The sequence below is a fragment of the Melanostigma gelatinosum genome (genome assembly GCF_949748355.1).
Source record: "Melanostigma gelatinosum genome assembly, chromosome: 13".
Classification (NCBI taxonomy): Eukaryota; Metazoa; Chordata; class Actinopteri; order Perciformes; family Zoarcidae; genus Melanostigma; species Melanostigma gelatinosum.
The window spans coordinates 2286221-2312730 of NC_136646.1; the positions used below are offsets into that span (position 1 = coordinate 2286221).

The following is a 26510-nucleotide window of genomic DNA, read 5'->3' on the forward strand; positions in this document are numbered from 1 at the left end:
TTGATCATGTGACGAAACAATACAGTATATGGTAATGAGTCCAGAAAGCTTTTCTCTTTGACCTCTTTACTTTCCCGGTGCAAAAGCCTGAGTAACACATGTGTGCGTGTGTCCGTGTGGGTGTGTGCGCGCGTGCTTCATAACTTGTAACTAGCATGCACTGGGGCCCGTTGTAACTACCTTACGCCACTGTCAGCCAATCAGGGCCCCGCTATGTTGCTTCCATTTCATTCACCTTCTCCTTAAAAACAAGAGACAATCCACACCTCCCAACACAAGTGTGTGTTGTGTTGCAGCCTTTTCGGTGGCAGAGCAGAGGTAAGACAGGCGACATCAGAGGGAGCGGTGCTCCCATGATAGCTGTCAGCACTCCCTGATTGGCCCAGATTTATAGGGGAAAGGTCGTCTCCCTCACTCGCTGTGGGCTCATTGGTCCACTAAACCCTACTTAAGGGTGAATCTTGTCCAATCAAAATGTAATAACGATGCTACCGTGAGCACTGCGGAGCGGCCTGACAGCTTGGATGCTATGTGCAAAGGCACTCGCATAATTATGCAATATTTATATACGTGTGTGTGGGGGGTGCTATGAATGACCATCCCTTATGTTTTCTGTACTTCCACTAACTTATTGTTACTGCTTTACATTACATGACTCTTTCATTTAAAGTTTCTTAAAATTAAAAATATATATATTTAAAAACACCTGATGATATGGATGCTGCTGCTTGTGGATTTACAGACTGTTTCAGCAACATATGACACTATGACAGTATGACAGATGTGCATACAGAATAGCAAGTGTTGTCCCTCTTTAATGTGACGTTATCATAGAAAAAGATGTACGTTTAGCCTAAAGCTGTACAAAAGAAAGGGAGATTTTTTTTCAAGATTTAACATGACATGTTAGAGAGCAAGGGAGGGGGGGGGGGCCTCAGGTCTGGAATTAATTTATGGTAAAAGGGGGGAGGGGGGGTGCAACAGTATGGGTCAAAGTTCAGGCTCTGTTCTACTCTGACCCCGCCTGCAGCTTGTGCGGTAGGCCTCCATTTTGCAGCGGCGAGATCTCCATTTTGAGGAGATGGAAGAGTCAGCCTCAGCCGTTATGTAACTACGGGGACTTTTTTCCTTTATTTTTAGTTTTTTAAATGAATGAAACATACTCGGCTTCCACCTCACTGTACGTTTTGTGACGTTATTACGCCGAGAAGACCCGCCTGCTGATATAGCGTAACGTTACATTAAGAGAAGCATTCATATGTTATTCAGCGGAGGGGGGGCAGCTCAGAAGCCTGTGTTGATACCGGACCCTACATGACACTTTTTAATAAAGTATGAAATGAGTTGTATTTCCTGGACAGGCTACGTAATCTCCCGACCAACTGGAGCCTGTTCACAGACTGTTCACCAGCTTTTCCTCGGCTTTGTTGCGCCACCTCCCCCCTCCCAGCTCTACTCGCCATTTTACGTGACCCCCGTTTCTGGGCGGGGTGTGCTTGTTCTACATGGTTGTCATTCATGAAAGGAACTTGCACTTAAATGTGACGTTCATGTTTTTACAACCTAATGACTCAGAGGCTTCATGTTGTTGTTGTTTTTTTACTTTAGAGGACATTGACTGAAACATGCGTTCGGCCTTCATCGTACAGCCTGCAGCTGAACGCGTTTGATTTCGCTGCTGCGGGTGTGCCCGTCGACGACAAAAACAATAACGTAGAGCCTCTCTCGACATTGTTACAGAGTAGGTGATAAAAGAGTGAATCCCATCAGTAGGCCACTAGCCAGTTACCGAGGCCGTCCATTACGTGTCTGTATGTCCTCGTGATCGAGATTTTCTCTCATGGTGGTCGTAACAATGCGTCCATGCGGTGGACAGAAAGTTTGACTTCGGGGGCCTAAGAAAGACCTATTCGGCTATATGTTAGTCTCCATATGTGACCACTGCGCCACATTCTCTGATTCGACGTGCCTCTCCCCCTTCTCTACAAGCACACATACATGTGAGAGCAAGTGGGCGGCCATCTTGACCAACGCCCATTTACTACAATGAGTGTGCAGTCACGTGACAGCGGAGGATCCAGCAGAACAGAGAAAGGGGTGTTGGGGAGGGGGGGGGGCGTCTTGCAAGGCACAATAATGCCTTCATCCGAGCCAGCTGTTTTATCTCCCAGCTGTTTGGCAGGGACACCTGATATATAGCCTGTCGATAAATAGGTAAAGGGACTGCTGTGGGCTTCACACTTGCTCGATATCATATATAAATCGCAGCTGTATTCTCTCCTCCGTGTATCAAGTCCGCAAACACAAAAAAGGCACGCCGGTACAAGAAACAGACACACCCCCCTCCATGTGTGCGCGCGGGGGCACGCTCGACACTCCACAAGTAGAATAGAACCAATGTGTTAAAGAGAGACGCAAGCGCTTCTTGTATTACAACCGATACAATTTTCTCTTCAATCATCTGGACACGGACACCTTCTGCTAATCCCTCTCCGCGCGTGCACGTGTAGCATGGAGGAGCGAGGGAACGCGCTCCATTCATAAAGTGCGTAAAGACTGCTCGGCAGTTACTACAGCGGCGCGAGGGATGGGAGGGGCTGACCGTGCTGCACAGCTCTGCGCGAGGAGATAGAGGGGGAAGGAGGAGGGGGGGCGTTATACTATAGAATGTGTGCTATGTTATACAGCATGGGGGTTTGGTGCTGTAGTATGGCAGCGAGGAGCGAAGCACGTCGCGTTTCCTCTCCCGGTTTCAGTGTTGTAAATCGGGCTGTTCTTTTAGCGACGGGAGCACCGCTTAAATCCCCGCGCTGCCTCCCGCACTAGGCCGAGGATAAACTGAGGTTGTGGAATAAAAACGGATAAAAGAGGTTCCTATGTGAACATATAAACAGAACACGACGGGCTGTTGAATTAAACCCGATTCCATTAGAGTAGCATACATTTGGTTCCAATTTACAGCCTGTGATGCGGCAGGAAAAAACATGAAACGGGTGTCTGTTTAAAACAATATAGTGCCAAGTTCTCTGGTCAAATGTGGAGGCTAATTATCTGTATTTCTTTTGTCTTTGAAATGTTTCCAAAGACGTTCTAGTGACAAAGAGAACATGAAACCCCAACCGGAAAACGACTGCAGCATGGCTGCGGACGAGAAACAGAGCCGTCCATGTTACATTTGTAATAAACAACGTCAGAGCAGCTTATCATTGGGTGTCCATTATGAGGAGTAGATTCGTTTAAAGGTGATGCAGTAACATACAAAATAAACCCTCACTACTTTCTAAATGAAAGCAACAAGGTGAGCAGTAATTCAGACAAGCTGGAACTATTATCATGATGGAAAATATCAATGAAATACTAAAGTAAGACTATGACCCCATGCTGGACATATTTGTGAGATAAAATGAAATAATAATAGTCTCTTGCAAATGACATGCCAAATATTTAAAGTCTCATTATTTATGTCTGGCCTTCTACTGTGTGATATGGAGGAAATAAAGAACATGTCCATGTCATGCAGTATTTAGAACAAAGTAAATAATACATATATTTAAAATAAATCAAAATAAAAGATGGAAATGGGATGCAAGACAACTGATAAAACCAAGAGCAACCTTGCTCAAGGAGTAAAACTAAAAGTATAATTACAACTCCTGTCAGTCTGAGTGCAGTTTGAACAGAATTACCCCAAATATCAGAACACCATTCAAATGTAATCATGAACCCTTTTTCTTTTCAATACAAAAAATTATGTTTTAAGTAATGAAAGGAAGTTAACTTAATTTGTGAGATATGTTTATCATCATTCTTTTTAGGTAACACACAAGTCATATTAAAGGCATTCATGAGGAGCATCAGAAAATAGAATCATTCACAAATATTCCCCAAATTAAATTCATCTTTTTTTCCCAAGTTAACTAAGTTTCATTAAAGATTTTTTGACACGCTCTCAGACAAATTTGTGGGAATAAAAATAAAACAAAGACGGGACCTTTTATTAAGTGAACATTGATAACTTAACAAGAGTAATCATATGTGTTCGATATATTAATGTAACACCCTGATTTTGACGGATACAATTCATTTTTTCTAAATAAATATTTGAGTTCTAGACCTCATATTGGATCTGGTAAAAAGCTAAAGAGAGTCTCGGAAAAATCCAAACCCTATTCATCTTCGTTATTATTTTTTACGTATGCAGGACTCTTTTTTTGTCGTTTGAAATGATTAAGAAACGTTTGATTTTATGATGTTTTACATCATTTCAACGGCCATTCATTTAAGCCCGGTCCAATAACTCAGTGAGGCAGTGTGAGGATTTATTGAAGTAACTCTTTACAGACATCCTGTTCCTGAATAAAAAGAATGGGGCAAAGATTTGTTGATAATTAGAAAGTAGAAACACACACACTGGTGTCATTCACAGCTCCACAGCACAACACTATCATCTATGCTCGTGTCACAACAGTAAATACAGAGGTGGAGTTCCTGGACCGGAGGCCGGAGAGGGCCTCCGAGCTCCCCTCTTTAAACAAAATGGGGGAGAAGGAGGCCGACGGGGAGGGGAGGGAGTTCCTGCTTTGTCTAATTGAGTGTGTGTGCGTGTGCGTGCGTGCGTGCATGCATGCGTGCGTGTGACGTCAGCCTCAAATTTGTTTTGAAATCGGCGAGGAACAGGGTGGGACCTACAGCATCCTATGAGGAAGCAGCGAGGAAAGGGGCCCGTCTCCGCTCACACTGCCTCCCTCCTTGAGTTCCATCCCCTGGTTTGCTGCTCCGAACAGCAGAGGGCCGACCGAGTCACTGCTGCTCCGACTTTACCGTCGCAATATGACTGGAGACATGCTGACGTTAATACTGACATTCTCATCCTAAGGAAAGGTCTTCTTCAGTTCATTTACCTAAAATAATCATTTTAAAAAAAGGTAAAAATATGTTTAAAAAAATCCAGCTAAATACTGCAACACTGCTACTACTGCAGTGATATTAACAGAAAGCAACAGAACAGTTGAGAGAGTTCCTACAGCCTTTGAAAGAGTCAAATTCGAGCGCCTCAAAAAGGTTCCTTAACCTAAAACTTCCACTCTGGAAGCCTTTATCGTATTATTAATGAATACTGTCACTTTGTTTATTTGACCAGCTGTTCATATTAACTTTGATATCATGTATTGCTCAGTGCCTTCTCATTTCCAGAGTAAGAGATCAACACTTCAAAAGAAGTTCAATGGTGTCAAACTGACAGCCTTTAAATTGTATTTAAAAGTTGCATATCGCAGTGATTACATCAATATCTGTATTTGCGCAAACAAAACGATCAGATTATCCTGGAAGTTATGATGTTAACATATTTATATTTGTCTTTCAGGGTTCAGGTAGACGAGTGTCAGTGAACGCACCGCAACAGGTCTCTGGTGAAGTTCTAGTTGAGAAGGATTTATTTATGGTCTTAAAGAATAAGAACATTGTGTGATGAAAGAAAACAGGATGGGGGGGGGGTACTAAAATACAAAAAGGAGAGAGAAAAATATATTTTAACACCAATATGTTATGAATGAAAAGATGATTTTGCTGATATGGACCTCAGAGGCCAGTTATTGAAGGAATGCACATGAGTTTAGGGTGGTGGTCACTCCGGTCTGGTGGATCGTTTCGTGTTGAATATTAAAAAAAGAGTTTGGCTTTGAACACCTGATTGATTAGATGAAACTCTAGACTATGTTCAAAATCAATCAGGCATTTGTTCAAAAAAGTGTTCAACCTTGTTCGACTGTGAAAATGAAACATTTTCCAACTTCATAGGAATTCTGTTACTATAACTAAGTCCCTGTTGTCTGATGTCATACAGAAGGGAGAGGCGTTTATGGACCTCTTCAGCATTCACTCTCAACCCGTCATGTGATCGTCTACAGAACAGTCTCTTATTAAGGCAATGATACATTATTCTCAATGTTTTAACTGGTGTTACTTTGCTTACTAGTTGTGGAAAGCATTGTGGTTGGGTTTGGCATTTGTTTACCACCTGTATTTATTTGAGCATTCCTTCATGTACAAGTATCATTTAATAAATAATAAGTATAAAATACAAGATCCCGTCCAGACATTTTTTAAAGTCAGATAAAAAAATAGTCTTTGAAGAGACTTTGTTTTGTGTGATTCTTTTATTTATTTTAAAGTTAAAATTCTTAAAATAACAGACTTCGTCTCCCTCCTTCAAGAAATTCAGACTCAATAAATATACAAATATTTTTCATTTCAATAAGACACGAGACGTCTTCATGGAAAGGTCCATTCTCACATGATACTGGTTTAGCATTCTGGTTTGGCATGCTGGACCACTTTAAACCAGGAGCTGGTCCTGCAGCTGTTCATCTGACATGTGAGGGAACACGCTCTGCTCTATTATTCAAGTAATAGGTTAGAAGCAAAACACACTTTCTTGAACAAAATTAAAGTTGAAATTCAATCTACAATAGTTTTCTTTGTATCCCATTTGATGCACAAACCGCATTCTGCATTCAATTTACAGGTTATGAAATGATGACATTCCTCATTATTCATTTACTAATGGAGAAAATCTCAGCTGTAAATACGTAGAAAAATTAAAATTAAAATAAAGAAAAGATCAAGAGCGATCCCTGCTTCATTAATCAATACATTCATTGGAATGAATTGAGAGCACACTTCACATCTATACGCTACGCAACGCTATGCTGTGAATCTTTTTTTAGAGGCGATAAAAAAATAAAAAAATCTCATCGTCCAATGAATCATCAAGAAAAAAGAAACAAAACTAAAAAAATGTTTCTAACAAGAGACCTCATCAATGATATTTAAAACCGGTGACAGGAAGTGCTATTTTCAGCAGCAAGTGGGTCTGAGGCCAGAAAACCATTCACCTTTGTCCTATAAGTTGGGCCATTGTGTCGCCTTCAGAGTCCCTCAGCAGGCTGAAGATGTTTCATTTCTTAAGCGTTGTTATTGGAATGCTGCTGAAACACGGGGGACTGCAGTCAGTGAGCACGCTGCCGTTCTGTCCGTCGGGGACTCGTGGCCCTAAAAATACATTTTTAGCTGTCAGTCATCTTGTCGGGGAGGAGGTGGCGTTGTGTTTCTTTGTCTCCCAAAATACTGAATCCCGCTGTTAGAACTAACCCTTTGATTTTTTTCATCTCAAAACTGTCTCTTACACACACAATGTACAAGTACACCTCCCTCCCTCCACACAAACCTCCAGACCACGTGAGCGAGTGCAGTGGCTGTGATATGGCACACCCACTATGGCGAGCGGGAGGGAGGTATAACACATCACAGTGCTGGGGGAGGGGATCTCTCTCTCTCTCTCTCTCTCTCTCTCTCTCTCTCTCTCTCTCTCTCTCTCTCTCTCTCTCTCTCTCTCTCTCTCTCTCTCTCTCTCTCTCTCTCTCTCTCTCTCTCTCTCTCTCTCTCTCTCTCTCTCTCTCTCTCTCTCTCTCTCTCTCTCTCTCTCTCTCTCTCTCTCTCTCTCTCTCTCGACCAGCCGGCATCGCCTCCATTTTAACATGGCTGCTCAAATATGCCACCTATTGCAACAAGTTTTATACAATCAGGGCCTCAGTGTGTGGCCCCTGTTTTACGCAGCCATTGGCCAGATGTGCGGCGGTGTGAGAGTGGGCTGGGTTCAAGCCTCTCTCTTTTCCACCAACACCAGCGCATATGCGCAGGTTTACTAAACGGGAAAACCCACTAGAAATAGGGGATAGTCTTTACCCAATTTTAATTAATTGTATGTTCTGTATGTTAATACACTAGCCACCATATGCTGGTCATAGCAGACCAAGTCATTCCCCTTTCAGACAAACAAAACTAAACAAACTAAACAAAACTCAAATGTGAATTAGACTGTGATCGCCTACATGCAGTAATACAAAGAGCAGGAGAGACCCAAATAAAGGACCTGTCCGTCACACTCCTGACAAGATGTTGGCCAACCAGAGCAGAAAGAAGAGATGTAGTCTACAGAGACCTGTACCAAACCCACCTGAAAGCCCTGCTGTAATTACACGACAACACTAATCACTCAGCTCTCCTTGTCCACTTCTACTTTCTCAATATATTGCATACATGCACAGTACAATGCTCGTGTTACTGCTTCCTGCACCTGCAGAGCAGATCTCTCTCCTCTTTGGCTGCTGTAGGTAATTTCCAAATGTAGACAGTCACTCCTGAACAGACTTCCTGCTGAATAAAATATTTTTTCTTCTCTCGGTGGATAACACATTCTGCTCTCCTCCTTCCTTCTTGGAAATCTGAACCTTGTGCTCACGCAGACTCTCAGCGGTGGAAACGTGCCGGAGACAGACATACAGTCACGGTGATAGCATGTCGGAGCAGACTGACTCCGTCGGTGAGTCATCTGAGAACACTGGCCTCCAAAAACGCTACGAATTCATTTTGGAATAAAACACGTCTTTCTGTGTCTAAATATAGAGCGTCCAGTCTGTCAGAGTTAACCTAGAGCTACATTCCAGAGACTCTCATTTCCTTCTCCTATGTGCACATTTAGGGAGCCATTTGGGGCTCAGTGCCTTGCTCAAGAACACTCTGACCCGAGGCGAGGAGGAGGCAGAGCTCCAACCAACAACCCCACACTGGGAAAAAAGAAAAACGTCAAATGACTGGCACCTGCTTCCAAACAAAGTGTGAAGTTAAAATAAGATATCCTAATTCAAATATATGGCAAAAACAATCCATTTACAGAAATGTTCATTCAAGGTTTTGCAATTAAATACCGTTATTTTACAGATTTCCCCTAAATCGTGATGATCAAGCGCCCTCAATAAAGTGACGGCATTAAAAGTTCTGTATTTTATAGGTTTATTGTTAATAATTCCGATCAAACCTCTTTCAATAGAGTGACGGCATTAAACGGTTTGCAGAGAAACAGTTTTATTTTTTGACACACTTTCCTGAATTATACAACGCACCACCTTCAATAAAGTGACGGGACGTTATTTGACAGCTTTTCTTAATTACAATCTGTCCGCTTTCAATGAAGTGACGGCATTAAACGTTCTGCATAGAAACTTTTTGTTTCCATGTTTTTTTTTTTACAGATTTTCCTAAATTATTAAACAAAACACCTTCAATGAAGTGGTGACACTCAAAGTTATACACCAAAAAAATAAGTTATTTTACAAATTTTCCCTAAATTATTAGAACTGAACACCTTCAATAAAGTGACGGCGTTACTTACAGACAGGCTGCCAGCCTGAAGAAAAGTCCAACAAAGATTGGACACTTTGTTTTTCTAAATGTCAGTTTGGAGCAGAGATTCAGATAAAAACATTAACTCAAGAAAGACACAATAAATGCACCGTTTCAAACAGATCACAGGAGTCAAAATGTGTTCATCATAAAAAATACAATTAAACCAAACCACTTGGGTTAGTTCTGTAAGTTGATAATATTCTTTGCATATAAACAATTATTCAACTGTAATTTCAAACACACAATCCTGCAGTGCGATCTGAACAAAGTGGTCATTCGAGTGATTTCAGCCACCAGGCAGGAGATACAACATGTGATCCAGAAAACAGCAGAGATGAATCTTTATGTCTTTATGTCCCGCAGCAGCTCTGTGATCAGTCACTCGAAGTGATGCAACAACAAGCACCCACGTTTCTGCTTCTCTTCAGATCGTCGCTGATCTGACCACTTATCAACTTTGAGATGCACATTTGTGAGATTAGACAAGGTCGTTTGTTTTTGACATTGATGAAGAGACTTTTTTTGGCCCCTCGGGTTAAATAGAGACTGCCGTCACCGTCAGCGTCACCGTCAGCGAAATACACGAGGGCAATGGGCAAAACTGCCCCTAAGAAATATCACTTTGCCTCTGATATCACTAGGAGAGGGGCAAAAAATGCCCCCGAATAAAACGGAGCGCTTCTTAATCAGACCTGTGACTGCGAGACTGCGGTCAACTCAGCAGACACTTACATGTTAGTGCACCTATATCCTGACATTCACGGTAAACTCATTCAAACGGCGCAGATCGGGAGCGAGCGAAGGACTTTGAAAGTTAACGGAAAGATTAACGTGAGACAACATCCGGTTTCTTAAGACGAACATCCGGTTTTCAGAATAAGATGCCAACAAAGTATACATATTGCATAATAGAAATTAGATTAAATGAATTATATTCACATTAAGTATAAAATATGCTACCTGCATCTCGTGAGTTAAAGGGAAAATACACCTAAATTGTGCATAAAGTGTCTTTATTCTTTGATATGAGGGTTGCTGGAAATGAATAATACCTGACTGACAGTCAATTAAGATATTTTACTAAGTAAAAACTCTGAACTGAATTTGTACCTTCAAATGGCACATTTTTTAAATTTTAAGGTGCTATAAAAATGTTTTTCTCAAAAATTCCACACAATGACTAATGCATAAGTTCAGGACAGAAATGGGTAATATCACAATATTTGAGGTGCTACAAAAATATATTTTCTCAATAATTCCATACAATGACTGATATATATGTAATCAAGGCATCGTTGACTTAATAATTGTTAATAGTTGTTTAAAACATTTAACAACAATAAATAACCACAAAGAAATAAGAATAAAATTGAATGTGATTGTCTAATTTGTTTGTTTTTTGTTAAATAAATCTAAAACACTTTGAATCTGTAGGCTACTGCCTAATAGTCTTATTTTTGCCATTTGATGACAATTGCTCATATACTGAAAGCCTAAATAAGTATATGTATTATTTTGAACAAAGGTTAAATGTTATTTCACAAGTTTCAAAAAATGCCCCCAATTTTTTGAAAATGCCCCTGGATTTCAGTCAGTGGGGGCAAATATTGCCCCCAAAAAGAATATGTGAATTTCCTACCCTGGTATTAGTGTAAGTGATCAACTGGGGAAGTGTTAAATTGTGCAATCAACAGAAACATTTCTGGATTTCAGAGAAATACAAGAAACCAAGTTCTAAATAAAAAGCAAAAAGGTTCAAGTCAGAAGATGGAGAGCAGAAAACATGAATATGGTGTTTTCCCTTGTGTTGATTATTTGGAAAGAATAGTATTTTTATTGTTTTACCTGAAAAAACTGAAATATGAAATAAAAATAAAAAGAATCTCAATGTTGAGGCAGGATCAAAGGAATATGTTTCCACGGTTTATTAACAGAAATTCAAAAATCTACTTTGACCAACACAGTTCCGTCTTCGATAGCGTTGATTGTTGATATTTAGATGTTGTGAGCCTGCACTTTGTTAGCCAATTAACTGCTTCAGATTAAACTTCAGAATAAAAGCTTCTGGACGAGCTTTGTGTGTGTAGTCCTGCTGGCTGACAGAGACGTGTTGTGTTGAATGAGTCACATGCGTAGTGTATCTTTTAGTTTGCATGTTTCCACTCAGTGAACTATGTGCATGCTCTAGCTGCTGGACTAAAGTCTGTCCTTATTCAGGACGCGTTCAAACAGACAAGGACTCAAACACAGCTACTTCCATTTAAATCTCATCCCTTCATCGTCTTAAAAAGCATCTGTTCCTGTAGATTGAAATGAAAACTCCCTGCCAATGAAACAGTCACTGGTTTCACAACAATCCCGCACCTCCAATCACACGGCTTCCTCTTCCTGACCGATATCCTATTGGCTCACACTTCTGACTGATTCCTCCCTGCTCCTTTCTGACGGACGATGCACATTAAGAGCATAATCGCTTTGAGCTTTTTAAATTCATTTCACGTTTCCTTTAGTTAGTTCTCAGAGTGCGTTTGCTATAACATTACGGCTGGAATTCATTTATTATAAAACAAACGTTATAAAATAGGCAATATTGGTCCAGATTAGTTTGTTTTTCTTAAAAATATCTGTTTTATTGAAGTTTTTATTGAAGTTTCAGTTCACGACAATCTTTGTCACTGCCTATTTTCATTGTAGTTCTAGTTTACAATACTATCCCTTGTGCACAGTTAGACTGCGTCTCTATAGGAAAGTGCTGGCTGGGCTCTGGCCTTTCTGCAAAGTTCAGAGATTTTCAACGGGAAGCGCCCGTGTTTCGGGTTAACTGGTGATTAGGGTTGGGTACCGAAACTCGGTGCCAATATAGCACCGGTTCCTATACGCCCGGTTTCTACCGGACCGAAACGCAACGCAGATTTCGGTGCTTCCTTTCGGTGCCTGAGCCGATTGAAATACTTTTTTTACACTACTCTGATGACTCTGTCCTGGCAGCAGGACTCGGTCCTCCGATGTGCTCCCGATTTGTCTGTGCTATCCCTTCCTCCTTTTCGGTCTCCTCCGTCTCATCTTCCTCTGACTCTGGCTCGATTTCTTCTCCCGGTCTCTCCCCAACGCACCTCTCCGTTCCCCTCGCCTCCGATTCCTCTCTCTCTCTCTCTGTCCCTCTCCTCTTTTACGACTGATGGCTTCAGATGTCCCACCTGACAGTTTTTAAATTAAAATTACATTTTTTTTAAATATTTAATATTATTACACCATCAGACCGCCATTACACTTTTCCTCTCGCGCACCCCCTAGAGGCAGCTCGCGCACCCCCAGGGGTACGCGCACCCCACTTTGGGAATCCCTGCTCTAGATCAATCAACAGCACTACAGGAAAGAGGAAAACAAATATGCATTTATGGATTCGGGGGTGAACCGTCCCTTTAAATGATCGGAGATGAATACTAAATAACACTTTTCGAACATGCATGGCAGAATATATATATATATATATATATATATATATATATATATATATATATATATATATATATATATATATATATATATATATATATATATATATATATATATATATATATATATATATACAGGGGGGGGGGCCCTTCCACTGCGCAGACCCGACCCCTGGGCCCCAACAACAACCACCCTCCTCTTTCTGTCTTTCCCCTCCTCATTTCTGGCTCTTTCCTTTCCCCCCCTTCGCCACTCATCGTTGTGTGTGTTCCCGGTACCGTGTATCCAGATGTGTGTGTTTGTGCAAATCTTATTTTTAGTGAGCAAAAGACGACCAGAGTTGAGGACAGAAAAAAAAAGCGAGAGTAAGAGATGGAGAGAGAGTAAGACATTATTGTATGTTTACAAGCCCCCCCAGAGAAGGGGGGGCTTCTTAAAGAGACAGGACTCCCTTACCCCTTCACCTACATAGAGGCCTCCGTGCATCTCCTCTCTCCTTCACTTTCTCCTCTGTGTTGTAGTTTCTTCCCTCCCCTCTCTTTGTCTTCTTTTTGGCTCTGGGATAAAGAGCCTTTGTCATTACGTTATTCCTTCAACTTCCTTCAACTTTGGCTTTGATTAAGTTGGATTACCTGCTTCTTTCTTTCTTTGTGGCCATCACTGCATATGCTGATGTTAATTTTAAGTTATTAAAAAAACAGAAATGGAAACATGTTACTAGATTGTACTCATTGCATCTGAATTAATCTTCATTGCCGTCTCAGCTGATTAAAGCTGAGAAACTCACAAAAGAGACAGAAAAAAACCACACAATAGTCGACATGTAGCAGCAGAGATATCCAGGACCACGAGTGCCTAGTATGGGCAAAGCTCCAAAACAACTGGAGCCTACATTTCCCATAATGCAACTTCTTCAACGTGCTACTTAAGTGGTTGTCAATCAGAAGAGATATTGGAAGAAATAGATGAAGTCTCAGTGTAGACAGTTGCAGTTCAGTCAAAATCAGAAGAAAAAAACGGATTATTTACTTAATTAAACAAAGCAAAACTAAAATCTGAAATACCAGTAAAAGTTCTGCACATAGTACCCATTATTATTGTTATTATGATTGCATTATCACAGTACTTTATACCATGTATTCTAGTCAATTAAATGTGTTTTGAATGAACATTTCTATTCGTAAAGTAACATCTGTGAATGACAACAGAATGAATTGATTGATGAAGTCTGAGTCAGCCAACTCAAGCGGGTATCTTCTCTTTGTGTCTCTACAGATTGGTTGTCCTTTACGAGACATGACAGGGTGTTACTTCCTGATCGTTGTTTTAGGTTTGTTTCCGTGACAACATAAACAAGTGATACTCTTACAGCCTGCCGTAAAATGAAAAGCCTTGATACGTGTTCATGCTCATTATCTTTTTATTTTTTATTAGTTTTTTTAGCCAGGTAACATCTGCTCAGTTTAGTTTTTCTAAAAGAAAAGAATATACGGTAGTTCTTATTTAGTTTTCTGTTTGTTTGTGTGCACTGCCTTTCTTCTGTTTAAGTTTGCTGATGCACAGTAAAGCTGAGGGGCCACACTGTTTCTCTGCAGAACAGCACTGGGGACACAAACAGCTTTCTGAAAAGTCTTAACTAGAATTTCAAAAGAAAGATGCGTTGCCGGCCCTTTAATGTTTAGTCATTTTATCTGATGAATATCATTTGTTTATTTATTTACTGGCCTCCTGTCATTTTGCAAATGTGGCCCCCCCGAGAAAAGGCAAGTTGAGAATCCCCGATATAAACCTCCTCACGGGACGAAGGACCCCACTGGACTTCCCTAAAGCTGCAGTGTTTGTGTTGTGTTTGAGTCAAAGAGCCCAGTGGCCCACAGCTCTACAGTTCTGTGTGAACGCCACAAACAAAGATCTTCTTTTTCCATTCATTCTCACAACTGCAGCCACTTCTCTTTTCTGGAAACGAACTGATGGTTTAATGCAAATAGTGGGGACGCGAACCGAAACCGCGGAATACGTTCAGCTGGCCACGGAGTCGCCGCTGGACAAACATGTAGAGCAGGCCGTCTAATCACGTTACAAACTCAGCTATCGGCCCAAACGCTGGAGGCGTAGAAATTTAAGGAACACGTGCAAATGTTTCCGTCACTTCATCTGCCTGCCTGTGTTGCTGTCACTCGTTCTCGGCTGGGCAGTGCAGAGAATATGCCGACAACAGAGAGGGCTGGACGTACTGTACCAGAGAGAGAGAGAGCGAGAGCAAGAGAGAGAGAGATTGAAGCAGAGCATGCGTGTCTGTGTGAGCGCAGCAGCGAGGGAAGGAGGGAGAGAGGGAGGAAGGGGAGGACCCATCGCTCCTCTCCGTGGAGCGACCACCTCCCTCACAGGTGCTGCCGCCCGGCGATTGGTCGCACCCCCCTAGCTCGCTCCGCCCACCGTCCCCTCCTCCTCGCCGGCCATGAGAGGAGAGGTAAGACAGGCCTGCTGCTGCTGCTCTCTGTGTGTGTGTAAGCCCCAGCAACTCTCACACTCACGCACGCGTGTATGCATGATACATTTGGAATAGATTTGAAGTTGCGGCACACTTAGCATATAATGTGCAGAAAGGGGAAAGAAGCTGCAGAGGAAAAAAAAGGCCACAAATATGGAGGAAATATATTTCTAACATCTCCACAGTTCAAGATTTATGAGACTTTGAGATTTAGAGGACAGAAACTGGAAACAGGAATTACAAACGGTATGAGGTAAAAAAAAAAAAAAAAAGAAGAAAAAAAAAACACGACTACACGACTGTAGAGCAGTTCCTCCAAGTAAAAAAACACGCACATATTTTTGGAACTGCTGACCGATGCATCAGATTTTTTTTCTCTGTTCCTAAAGACAATAAACAGCTCTTTGTCAACCGAGTAGTTAACAATACGACACAATGATGTTTACGAAACCACGCATATGGCGGCGTCGGGCGATGGCGGACGTCGCCCGGGCGTTTATTTTGTGTTTTCTATCTCAATAACGGCGGATGCGCTTGTTGGTTTTCGAAACCCACAAAAGGGCCGTGGAGGTTTGACTCACAAGCTTTGGTACGGATGTCCTCAGTGTCCTTGAGCAACACTGGACTGATTGTCCAGCAGCTTTTTATCATCTTTTTTTTTTTTTGCATGGTGGGATGACAGTCAGTTATCTCAGAGGCTGCAGGTGAGTGAGGTCACCAGTTAGACGAGGTGTGAAAAAGCAAGGCAAGTTTATTTGTATAGCACATTTCAACAACAAGGTAATTCAAAGTGCTTCACATAAAACCATTAAAAGCATCAAAACATACGGCAAAAGAAAAGGAGATTTAAAAACAATTAAGAACATTCATTAAAACATTAAAAAACAGTGCAAGAAATAAAATGCAGTCGTAAAATGCAGAAATGCAGGAAATTGATTAACATATTAATTGAATGTGGTTCAATTAAAGGCAGCAGCAAACAGAAAAGTCTTCAATCTTGATTTAAATGAGCTGAGGGTCTCAGCAGACCTGCAGCTTTCTGGGACTTTGCTCCAGATATGTGGAGCAGAAACACTGAACGCTGCTTCTCCATGTTTAGTTCTGACTCTGGGAACAGAAAGTAGACCGGTCCCAGACGACCTGAGGGGTCGGGATGGTTCATAAGGTAGCAGCAGATCAGAGATGTATTTTGGTCCCAAACCATTCAGTGCTTTGTAAACCAACAGCAGGATTTTAAAGTCAATTCTTTGTTGGACAGGAAGCCAGTGCAAAGACCTCAGAACTGGAGTGATGTGATCCACCCTCCTGGTCTTAGTGAGGACTCGAGCTGCAGCGTTCTGAATCAGCTGCAGCTTTCTGACGGACTTTTTACAGAGACCTGTAAACACACCGTTACAGTAGTCCAGTCTGCTGAAGATAAATGCATGGACAAGTTTTTCCAAATCCTGTTGATACATAAGTCCTCTAATCCTTGATATATTCTTCAGGTGATAGTAGGCTGATTTTGTAATTGTCTTGATTTGGCTGTTCAGGTTGAGGTCTGAATCCATAACTACACCTAGATTTCTGGCTTGGTTTGTGGGTTTTAACATCAGTGATTGAAGCTGAGCGGTGATTTTCAATTGTTCGTCCTTGGTACCGAAAACAATTACTTCTGTTTTATCTTTGTTTAATTGAAGAAAATTCTGGCACATCCAGTTGTTGATTTGTTCAATGCAGTTACCCAGCCCTTGTATGGGATTATAGTCCCCTGGTGACATAGTTATGTAGATGTGTGTGTCGTCTGCATAATTATGATAACACACTTTGTTGTTTTCCATAATCTGAGCGAGTGGAAGCATGTAGATGTTGAACAGAAGAGGCCCCAGTGTTGAACCTTGGGGAACACCACATGTCATGTCATTTTAGTCAGCTCCGATGTGTAATGAGCCACAGACACAAAGTATTCTCGGCCCTTCAAGTAGGATTCAAACCAGTTAAGTGCTATGCCAGAGAGTCCCACCCAGATTTTTAGTCTTTCTAGGAGTATGGCATGGTCGACCGTGTCGAATGCAGCACTGAGATCCAGTAACACTAAGACTGAACTTCTGCCATTGTCTGTGTTTAAGTGGATGTCATTGAAAACCTTAACAAGAGCAGTTTCAGTGCTGTGGTGCTGTCGAAAGCCTGACTGGAAAACATCAAAGCAGTTATTTACGGTCAAGAAGTTGGTCAGCTGTTGGAAAACCGCTTTTTCAATTATTTTACTCAAAAATGGGAGGTTTGATGTTGGCCTATAATTTTTCATCGTTGCGGAGTCTAAACTACCCTTCTTTAGGAGTGGTTTAATAACTGCAGTTTTTATGGCTTGTGGGAAGACACCTGAGAGAAGGGATGTGTTTACAATTTGTAAAAGATCAGTGGTCATGCAGTTTGAAATATTGAAAGCAGCGGTTTTTGTGACGTGTGCAAAACGCACGCCGCGAAAGTGACGACAAACAGGAAGTGCGTGACTTGTCCTCGCCATGAAAGGAACACTTTTCCCAGGGCTGATGTGCAGGTGCAGCGCTGACGCCAGGCTGCCTCGAGGCCGTAAACTTTGATTGACGGATGGATTGGAGGAGTGGGAGGGGCTTGGCAGAAAAATAACTGTCTTTTCATCTGTACAGTAAAAGGGTTTATGGAAAGAAAAATGAGCATCGAAAGAATGAGAGGGAAAGGTTCGGACTCTATGGCACCCTAGATTCACTTTTGATTTCTGAAATGAAGTGTTTTTGTCCAATTCTACAAACAGTTACAAGTACGACACATGAAGAGCAATACGAGAGAAGTGTTTGCATAAGGCCGCTTAAGATGCTACACAGTTTTGAGATGAGAAAATATGAAATCAAACAGGAAAATTCTTAGCATAGACCCCATAGCCGCATGTCAACATATAAATGAGTAGTAAGTAAGTAAATAAGATAATATAACCAACAAATGTTTTTCTATAAATGTTTACAGTTTCTTTGTTTTAACAATTATTTTGAGAAATGTTTTCTATAATCTATGTGCTATTTATGAACCCACACATGGGTTTTGTTGGGGAGGTTACTTGTATTTGGGGTTAGTTAGACCTCAAATACTATACCAGAATACAAATCAAATCACTCTGTGTTTCAGAGTGAATTTCTGTGTGAGCACCAGATAAACAGCACACGTCTCAGCTCGTGTGAGTGCACAGAGGTAGAGCCATTGTGAATCCGGCCTTACGGCAAAGAGCCATTTACCTTAAAAAGGGTGCACAGGCACAGGTAGGCCCGCTTATGAAGTTGATTTTAAGCTTAGTGTGGCGTTGTAGAGCATTGTTAGTGAAAGTGGAGCTGCAGCCTTCAGTGTCAACACAACAGTCTTTGGTAGATCCGAGTGCAAACAGAGAGTGGACTCAGGGGACGGCCTTCTAACACGGAGCCCATTTAATAACAGGTAAACCTGCAAACATGGACAACAAGCTGTCTTATCAACTCTCTGGAGTCCTGCACATAACGTAGATGTCCAAACCCATATTTGGGCAAATATGCCAATTTTAGCAGGAAGCAAAGGTAAGATAATAAGTGGACTTGACTTCAAAGATCAAACTTTGCCACAGTAAACCTAAACACCCTGCTCACCATAAAGCCCTCCTTACTATCAACTCTGCAAACAGCACAAGGTCTTCAGGACGGGTAGTGTAAATAAAAAATACTATGCAGTTCAAATAAGAAATAATAACTTAATCAAATCTGAAAAATATGAATAATGAATGAATAAATAATTCCAATACAAAAGCTAGTAAGTAATATTCCTGAGAGTTTGCATTTACAGTCACAATATGTGATTGCAATCTGCATAGGGATTTCTTTTTTATTAAATGAAAAAATTGAAGACACGCTTCAAACGGACCATTTGCAGGCAGCTCTGTCTGTCGTTCTCATCCATCAAGTTTCAGTGAAGTCGGTGGGCGTTACTGCCGTGGTAGGTTTCCTCTACAGCCTTTCTATACGTTTTCCCTCTAGAGGAGGGCTCATTCCCTCTGAGCAACCCCCACCCCCAACACACACACTCTCTTCCTTTCTCCTCCTCTCGATGACCTCAGCCTGACACAAAATCTCAAACTTCATGAGGAATATTACGATGAAAAGTAAACCCCCTCCGTCTCCACCTTATGTAATTTTTGATTCAGGCAGACATGCATGCATAGTGCGTGTGTACGACACTGAGGGGGGGGGAGCATGGGCGTCTCCCCCTGCAGCCTATAGGGCTATAGGGGGGAAGTGGGGGGGGGGGGGGGTTTCAGCGCAAACACTTATAGAATGGAAAGAGGGAATTGAACCCTCCAAATTCCCGTTACAGGACTGACCCCTCCCCCCCTTCCCATTAAGGGTTTGTTCCCTCTGAATACCCGCCCCCTTCCCTTCCTCCCTCTCTTCCTCCCTCCCACCCTCCCTCAAACACACACACACCTCCATTGGAGGTTCCATGTCAGAAAAGCTGCACCAGAGCAACTTTATGGTGTTTAAAATATCTGCAGAGTTGCCCGACTGGTTTCCGCCAACTTGATGACGTAGGGCTGGTAGGGGAAATTTTGGAGTTTTAGACAATATTGTGCAGACAATATTACCACACAGGCCGTCATTTTATGGTCGAGAACACCGATGTTAAATACAGTTAAATTCAATTGAGTCTACACATTTAATTTGAGAAATATTTTCTTGACACCAGTTGAATTCAATCGTCGAGGGGAGGGGGGGGGGCTGCCATGTTGACGTCATCGTCATCATTGACACGGGAATTATAGCATGTGGTTGCACCTATTTCGCCAACATTTTATATTAATTATTTGATGCAGATATGAAGCTTTGTTGTGCTTATGAGGGGTTTTACACCCAATGTAGCAAGTTTGGCAAGGTTATGATTTGGAGAAGTTATATTTTTGGTGGATAACACAACTGGCAATCTGGTAACAATGGATACTACATCATGGTGTTTCATCAATTTAAACAGATGTCATGAAAGCACTGACTTCATGAGGGCCACACACACACACACACACACACACCAGAGCAGAGTATCAGAATTTGATTGAAGGGAAATAATTCACATGATATGTAAGAGATTGCTATGTTGTAATAGTTTTATGGGGAAATATATGAATAAGTAAAATTCCCCATTCATCACCGAGCTTACTTTGGCTATATTTTTTATAAAAGAGAAACAACATGGCGTCTAAAACAAAAAGCTGTCCTTAATTAATGCGCTACTGTTGTTTAACAATTGGGACCTTCTAAAAACATTCACTAAATTATTTTACACATTTCGTGTCACCTCAAACATCACACAAACTCTGAGGCTCAGCAGTTAGTTTGACAGAAACATTTTAACATGATCATTTAAAAAAAACATAAATTTGGCTCTTGCTAGCTGAGCATTTTAAAAGAAGGCTTTATAACAATCCGCTCGTGCCGCATTCGGTTAAATACTGAGACAACTTATAGAGCGCGAGCCAGGCCAGCTGTGTTAGGACAGGGCCAGCCGGGTGAACTACAAACAACAGGTCTGCTTCATTCAGGGCTTCGCCATTTTGCCCTCTCTGCCTGACGTGGAGTGACTCCCCTCTGCGTGGATGCACCACGTGTTGTGGAGCCCACGGAAGGGCCCCAGCTCGCCCACGGCGCCCCCCTCCCCTTTTCTCTCACACACACACACACACAAACCAACATGGCCACTCGCCATGTTGGTTTCACCAACATGGCGAGTGGCCTGTGACCAGAACTGACATTTCAGCCTCACGTCCACAGAAAAAGACCACACTGTTACAAAAGAAAACTGTGAGCAACAACCATGTCTCCACATTTATTGCTAATGTATTTTTTATACATAACCAGGTCAAATTCATATATTTGGCCACATTCACGCAAAATCACACGCATACTGATTACACGAGATGTTCCAAAAATATATTCAGAGACAACAATCAACCAAAACGATTTTAAATCTACATTCACTGGCCTTTTTTTGTCATGAGACATACACGCACACACAAAAGCGCGCGCGCGCCCGTGAGGCCAAATGGCGGAACATGGACAACTGTGCTTGCTGCTCACCTCGTATCTGTGCCAAAGGTTACCGGCATGGCCGACGGTCTACAGGCGAATTCCATAATACTGTTTAAAGCAGGTCAAGTCTGGCTCTTAGCACAGAGCGGCTGACCCACAATCGAGCCCAGTTTATCCTTCGGACCGAGGAAGGTCTGAGCTTACAGGTCCGTTTGCTTTGCAATCACGACTGAAATCAAATGTTTTTATGAACAAAAATCAGCACCACTGACCTGTTTTAACTTCACAGCTGGCTACAAAAGCAAAAGAACAGCTCAAAATAATATTGAACAATATTACAATTATAAATACACGGCTGCGGTTTTGCAAGAAACGAATGAGATTCAGCAGAACATGTATGCACTATTTATTCAACATTATTGAAACAATTAGGACTCTGTTAAGTCACATAAAACCTATTTACATTTGGGCTGGATATATTTGACAAAGCGCCCCCCCAAAAAAACTAACGTAATTATCAGATTGCGTTCACTTCACATCCGTTTTTCTAATTATTCGCCAATTTGGACCAAAAAACACGACATGCAACAAAACAATATGTGTGCACAATTAAATGGAAAATATGTTCCATGCTGCTGGACAAAACTACATGACACACATTTCCCACATTTCCTAAATGCAGGCTAAATTGCCCTGTGTATTTTAAAACCCTGTTAAATAAAAGTGGAGCTGGAGGAAAGGCTGAGCCTTTAATGGGGCACTTAAAGCTTTATGTCATGACTTTACGAAGAATACTATCTATATAGGCCTTCTATGGCTTCACTCACTACTCAACACAACCCAGCTAGCCAACCCAGCACAGCAGCTAAAGCTGTCACAGTTCAGTTTCACAGCAATGGCCGACAAAGTTGAGGCTCCACAGTAACGACACCAACAAAAAAAAAATACACACAGCCAAACAAGCGAAGCTAGACCGACTATTGCTCCGAACCCAACCTCCAAAAGGCTGTCAATACAGGCAGACATGGTAATGTTTCAAAGTACCGCACCATACGTTGTACTTTATGACTTAATGAAAGACAGAGTTGGGCAAAAGCGATGCAACCCATGACAGTGATCATAGAGGGCCCCCCCTCTATGACTACTGTCTGTGGGGGGGTAATGCTAAATGTTGTTTACCGTTGCTTCTTGGGGACGGAGTGCTCGACCTCAATACGTTTCCCTTGAAGTTCCACTTTACCTGAAAAAACATAACAAATGGGGGTCAAAATCACACTGTAGCGACATGCTAATTGTTAACAGCTACTTGGAGGCCCATTGTGAAGATGTGCTGCACTCAGGGTACATAGCTAAAGTCTGTGGGGGGAGGGGGGCAGCTAACAGCTAACTTTGATTTTTTCAAAACCGCGGCTTTTCAAAGAGCTACAAAGAATGTGTGAGAGGTTCAAAGGGGCCGACTTTAAAAAGTCATGGAACAAGTGAATTGTGTAGGCAGGTCACTCATGTCCCACAATGAGCTACTTGGACCCCTGAGAGATGCAGCATGACAACCATACGAATATGAATCATTCTGTGTCTTTGTCTCATTTAAAGTCAACACGCTGTATCAACGTGCTCTGTTGAGGAGTTCGAATGTTTTCGTGTAGACTAAAAGAAGTAGAGGAGCTGACATGGCGACCTTGCCTCCTCACGTTACATTCTGTGTGAATCTCACGATTTCAATGCAGATGCTTTCACAATAACGGTGCCACTTGTCGACAACTTTGTATTCGTGGTGGTGTGGGGTCCGTTTGAGAGAGGAACCTGCACGGGGGAAGATATTTGTTTTCTATCTTTGTCATAGTGGACTGCCGGCTCAAAGGGGGAGGGGAGGCTTCATACCATATCACAGGAGTAGCCCCTCCGTCACTCAGTCCAATTCTACGCGTGCAAGACATTAAAATGCCACTCACATAGACACACTAGTCTGAAACTCACGAACCCCAATCATCACAGAATTATCAGTATTTGTTTTACAATAGCAATATTGTGAAGTAGGCTAGTGCTTTACGTTGGTTCAGGCTTTAGCTTTACGCTACGTTTATTAACGTTACGTGTGCCCCCCCCCCCTCCCCCATAAAAGTTGAATGGCTCCCCTGTGCTTATGGCTCACCAGACGCCATTAAGCTAGCGTCAATAAAATAACGGTATTTATTTTTAACCGGCGTGTTCAAGCTGAAGCCTCCGTATTGGACGGAGAGTGAAATGCGGAGCGCACCGCCGAAGGTGGGTACGCAGAGGCGTGCACCGCTCCCTTTTAGAATGAATGAAATTGAAAAGGTGGAAGGCGGTCAGTAGTCCACATTTACTCACCGGAAAACGTCTCGATAGCCTTCATGGCCCACTGGTCGTCCGGACAATCCACAAAAGCATAGCCAGTTTTCATGAGAAACTGTCCGGAGTACTGGATCTTGTGTTCGTCAAAGGTTTTCCCCAAGTCTTCAGCAGTCACGCTGTCGCCTAGATTCCCAATATACAGCTTGTGCATGGTGGTAATTGTTTTTCCAAGTCCAAAAACGAAAAAAAAAACAAAAGCCCGGAATAACTGAAATTGAAGCCAGCAAAAAAAAAAAAAAGTTTCTCTCCTGAATTTGCTAAAAGCGCAACAAGAAATTGCCACACTAACTGAGTGGAAATCGCACTAGATGGGAAAGGATGTCTAAAAAAGTGTTAATTCTCCGCAGCAAACAAAGGAGAAAAAAGTGTTAAAACAGATGATAACGTTGAATTTAGACGTAAATCCCCTTGAAGAAGTGGAGCAGGAGAAGACTTGCAGACGAATACAGCAGCAGCCTACAGCCTCTCTGTCGCGCGGTGGAGATGGTGGGTTGTACTGGGTGGATTTGGTGACGGGTCTATGGTGGATGAGTGGGGGGGAAACTATGGCGGGATCAGGTCCGGAAAAAATGCTTCCTCTCTCTCTATTTCTCTCTCTATTTCTCTCTCTTTCTCTATTTCTCTCTCTCTCTCTCACGTTTCCTAGCCTTCCCCTCTTTCAGCGATCCGCTTGCTACTGACAGAGGGGTGATGCCGACTCGATTCGCGTTTTTTTTGTTTGCAAAGGGAAAACCACGTGGTCTATTTGGAGTAGGTTAGGGAGAGGAGGAAGGGGAGGGGGCCCCCTCCTCATCCTAGGGGATATTCACCAGATACGCGCCCCCCCCCCCCGCCCCGCTTAATTCCGTACTGTACTCGTGCGCGCGGTGAAGGTTGTGTGCTGTGCTGGGTGTGGGGCGCATTTTAATGCAGTGCGACGCGGCCGCGTGCGGCAAAGATTAGGCTACACGGAGGGGCGGGGCACAGCGGTGTAAGCTACAAGCTGGTTACGGTGCCTCACTCCGACCTGACTTGAATATCTGAGGGCCTGGATGGGACAGCCGTCCACATTTAAATAACAATGCACCGCCTGCTAATTCTATAGCCGAGCGCCTCCCACCTCCGTGCCGCTCCCACCCTCTGCATATGATGCGTGGTGAAGAAGTTAGCCGTCATGATGTTACATAAGTGACCTATGGTGAACCTCGGGCTCGAGGGGGAACAAAAGGTCCAGGGCCCCATTCTGCCTCAGGGGCCGCGAGGGCTCCGCTACTAGAACCTGCGGAACACTCCTCTCCTCACTCCGCTACGTTGTTACTCGAGCCCCATTAACTGAAACAATGTATCAGATATGGCGGCTGTAGAGACCAGGCTGTTGTCGTGAGGCGGGCGGGTTATCTCCGTATAACGGCCCCTCGGCTTTTACAGACACTTAAATAAAATGCTCGTGGTGTACTATTCGTCAGTGAGGCCATGGGTTTTTTCATATTTCTCTTGTGTAGGGCATGGAGGAGTATGGCGCAGTTGCTGGGCTACAGCACCACACACACAACACCACGCGCCACTCTGCAAAATGGAGGCAGTTACTGATTCACAGCCCCCCCCCCCACACACACACACACACGCACGCATGCAGAGTTTGGCTGTGGTTCACTTTTGACGCTCTGTGCATGCAGCGTGCGCCTATCTCACGCACGTTGCAACAAGGCGTGTGCCACGTTGAACGTGGCACTCTTCGTGCGCTAGCCTGGTTAGAAAATGGCTCCTGTGCACAAAATGGATTCAAACCCCTCAAACTGCTTGTACAGTAACCTTGGCCTCACCAGGAATAACATTTTAAAAATGAAGAAATGTCATTATAGAATCCTGTGTGTGTGTGTGTGTGTGTGTGTGCGTGTGTGTGTGTGTGTGTGGATAGATATATAAACAAATTTTAAAAAATCCGAATTGAATTCATTTGGCTCAACAAGTAAAGTGCACCTTGGTTTAGTGTTTTTTTCCCTCATAATAGTTTCCATGTATGATTAATGAACTTCATTAGCCCATACAGGCCTATTTGTCCTGAAAGCATATGAATTTATTCTTGGAACACACTGGATTAAAATCAACAAATGGATTAAACTATTACACCAAAGAATTAACCATAAATGAATGGCATTATCATATCCAGCGTTAATACCACAAGCATGACACATCGTAAGCGACATCTTTATTAGACGGAGTAGCCTGTCGGGTAGAAGAAGAGGAGCACACTGTGATTATCACGTCATCAGGGTGGATCTGTACAGCCTTCATGGAAAAGGATGAATACATTCTTGTTATTAGCCTCCTGTCAATAAAAGCAATTATTCAGTGCAGCCATGCTTTAAAGCTGCTGCAGACTCATTTTTTCCCCCTTGTTCTGAGATGGTGTGAACCATCATACCCCCCCCCCCCTTCTTTCTTTCTCCAAACACACACACACACACACTGGTGAGGTCAGAGGTTAGGGGTCTCCAAAGGTCAAATATCCACATTGGATGCAACATTACTTTGAGCACAGTGAGTGACCTTTTCTAAGTTTCAGAGCTAAACTGGGATTACGATCGGAAACTAAAACCAGGAAATTGTTTGTAGGCTATAAATGGTGCAAATAATGGGTGAATGGGAACATAAGAAGTTTGAAAGTGTTCTTGAATTCAGACCAGAGAACACTGTTTCTGTCAGAGACGATCAGGAATCTTTTCATGTAAAAAAGGCAGAGTACCTGTTTGTAAATGACGAACGAAGGAAAGTTTAAGTTCCAAATGTAAAGTGTTCCTGGCTGAGTATGATGGAGTCTCATGATTCTCTTTTTCCACCAAACTTAGCACTCAAACTCAGCACTCATGCATGTTTTTGAAACGCGAGAAAACCTGTAAAATACGGTG

The 26510-nt window shown here is 42.5% G+C and overlaps 1 protein-coding gene across 2 annotated transcripts in view; it reads right to left on the bottom strand.

Annotated features, from left to right (window-relative positions):
- Positions 1-23847, bottom strand: part of igf2bp1 (insulin-like growth factor 2 mRNA binding protein 1) — a 50032-nt gene extending 26185 nt beyond the window's left edge. For both annotated transcript variants that reach the window (XM_079282261.1, XM_079282260.1), the window contains exons 1-2: positions 23599-23847; positions 22426-22486 (exon numbers count right to left, since the gene is read on the bottom strand). In XM_079282261.1, coding sequence (XP_079138387.1) covers positions 22426-22486; positions 23599-23773 — 236 coding nt within the window. In that variant the 5' untranslated portion in view covers positions 23774-23847. The remainder of the gene's footprint in view (positions 1-22425; positions 22487-23598) is intronic.
- Positions 23848-26510: the final 2663 nt, after the last annotated feature.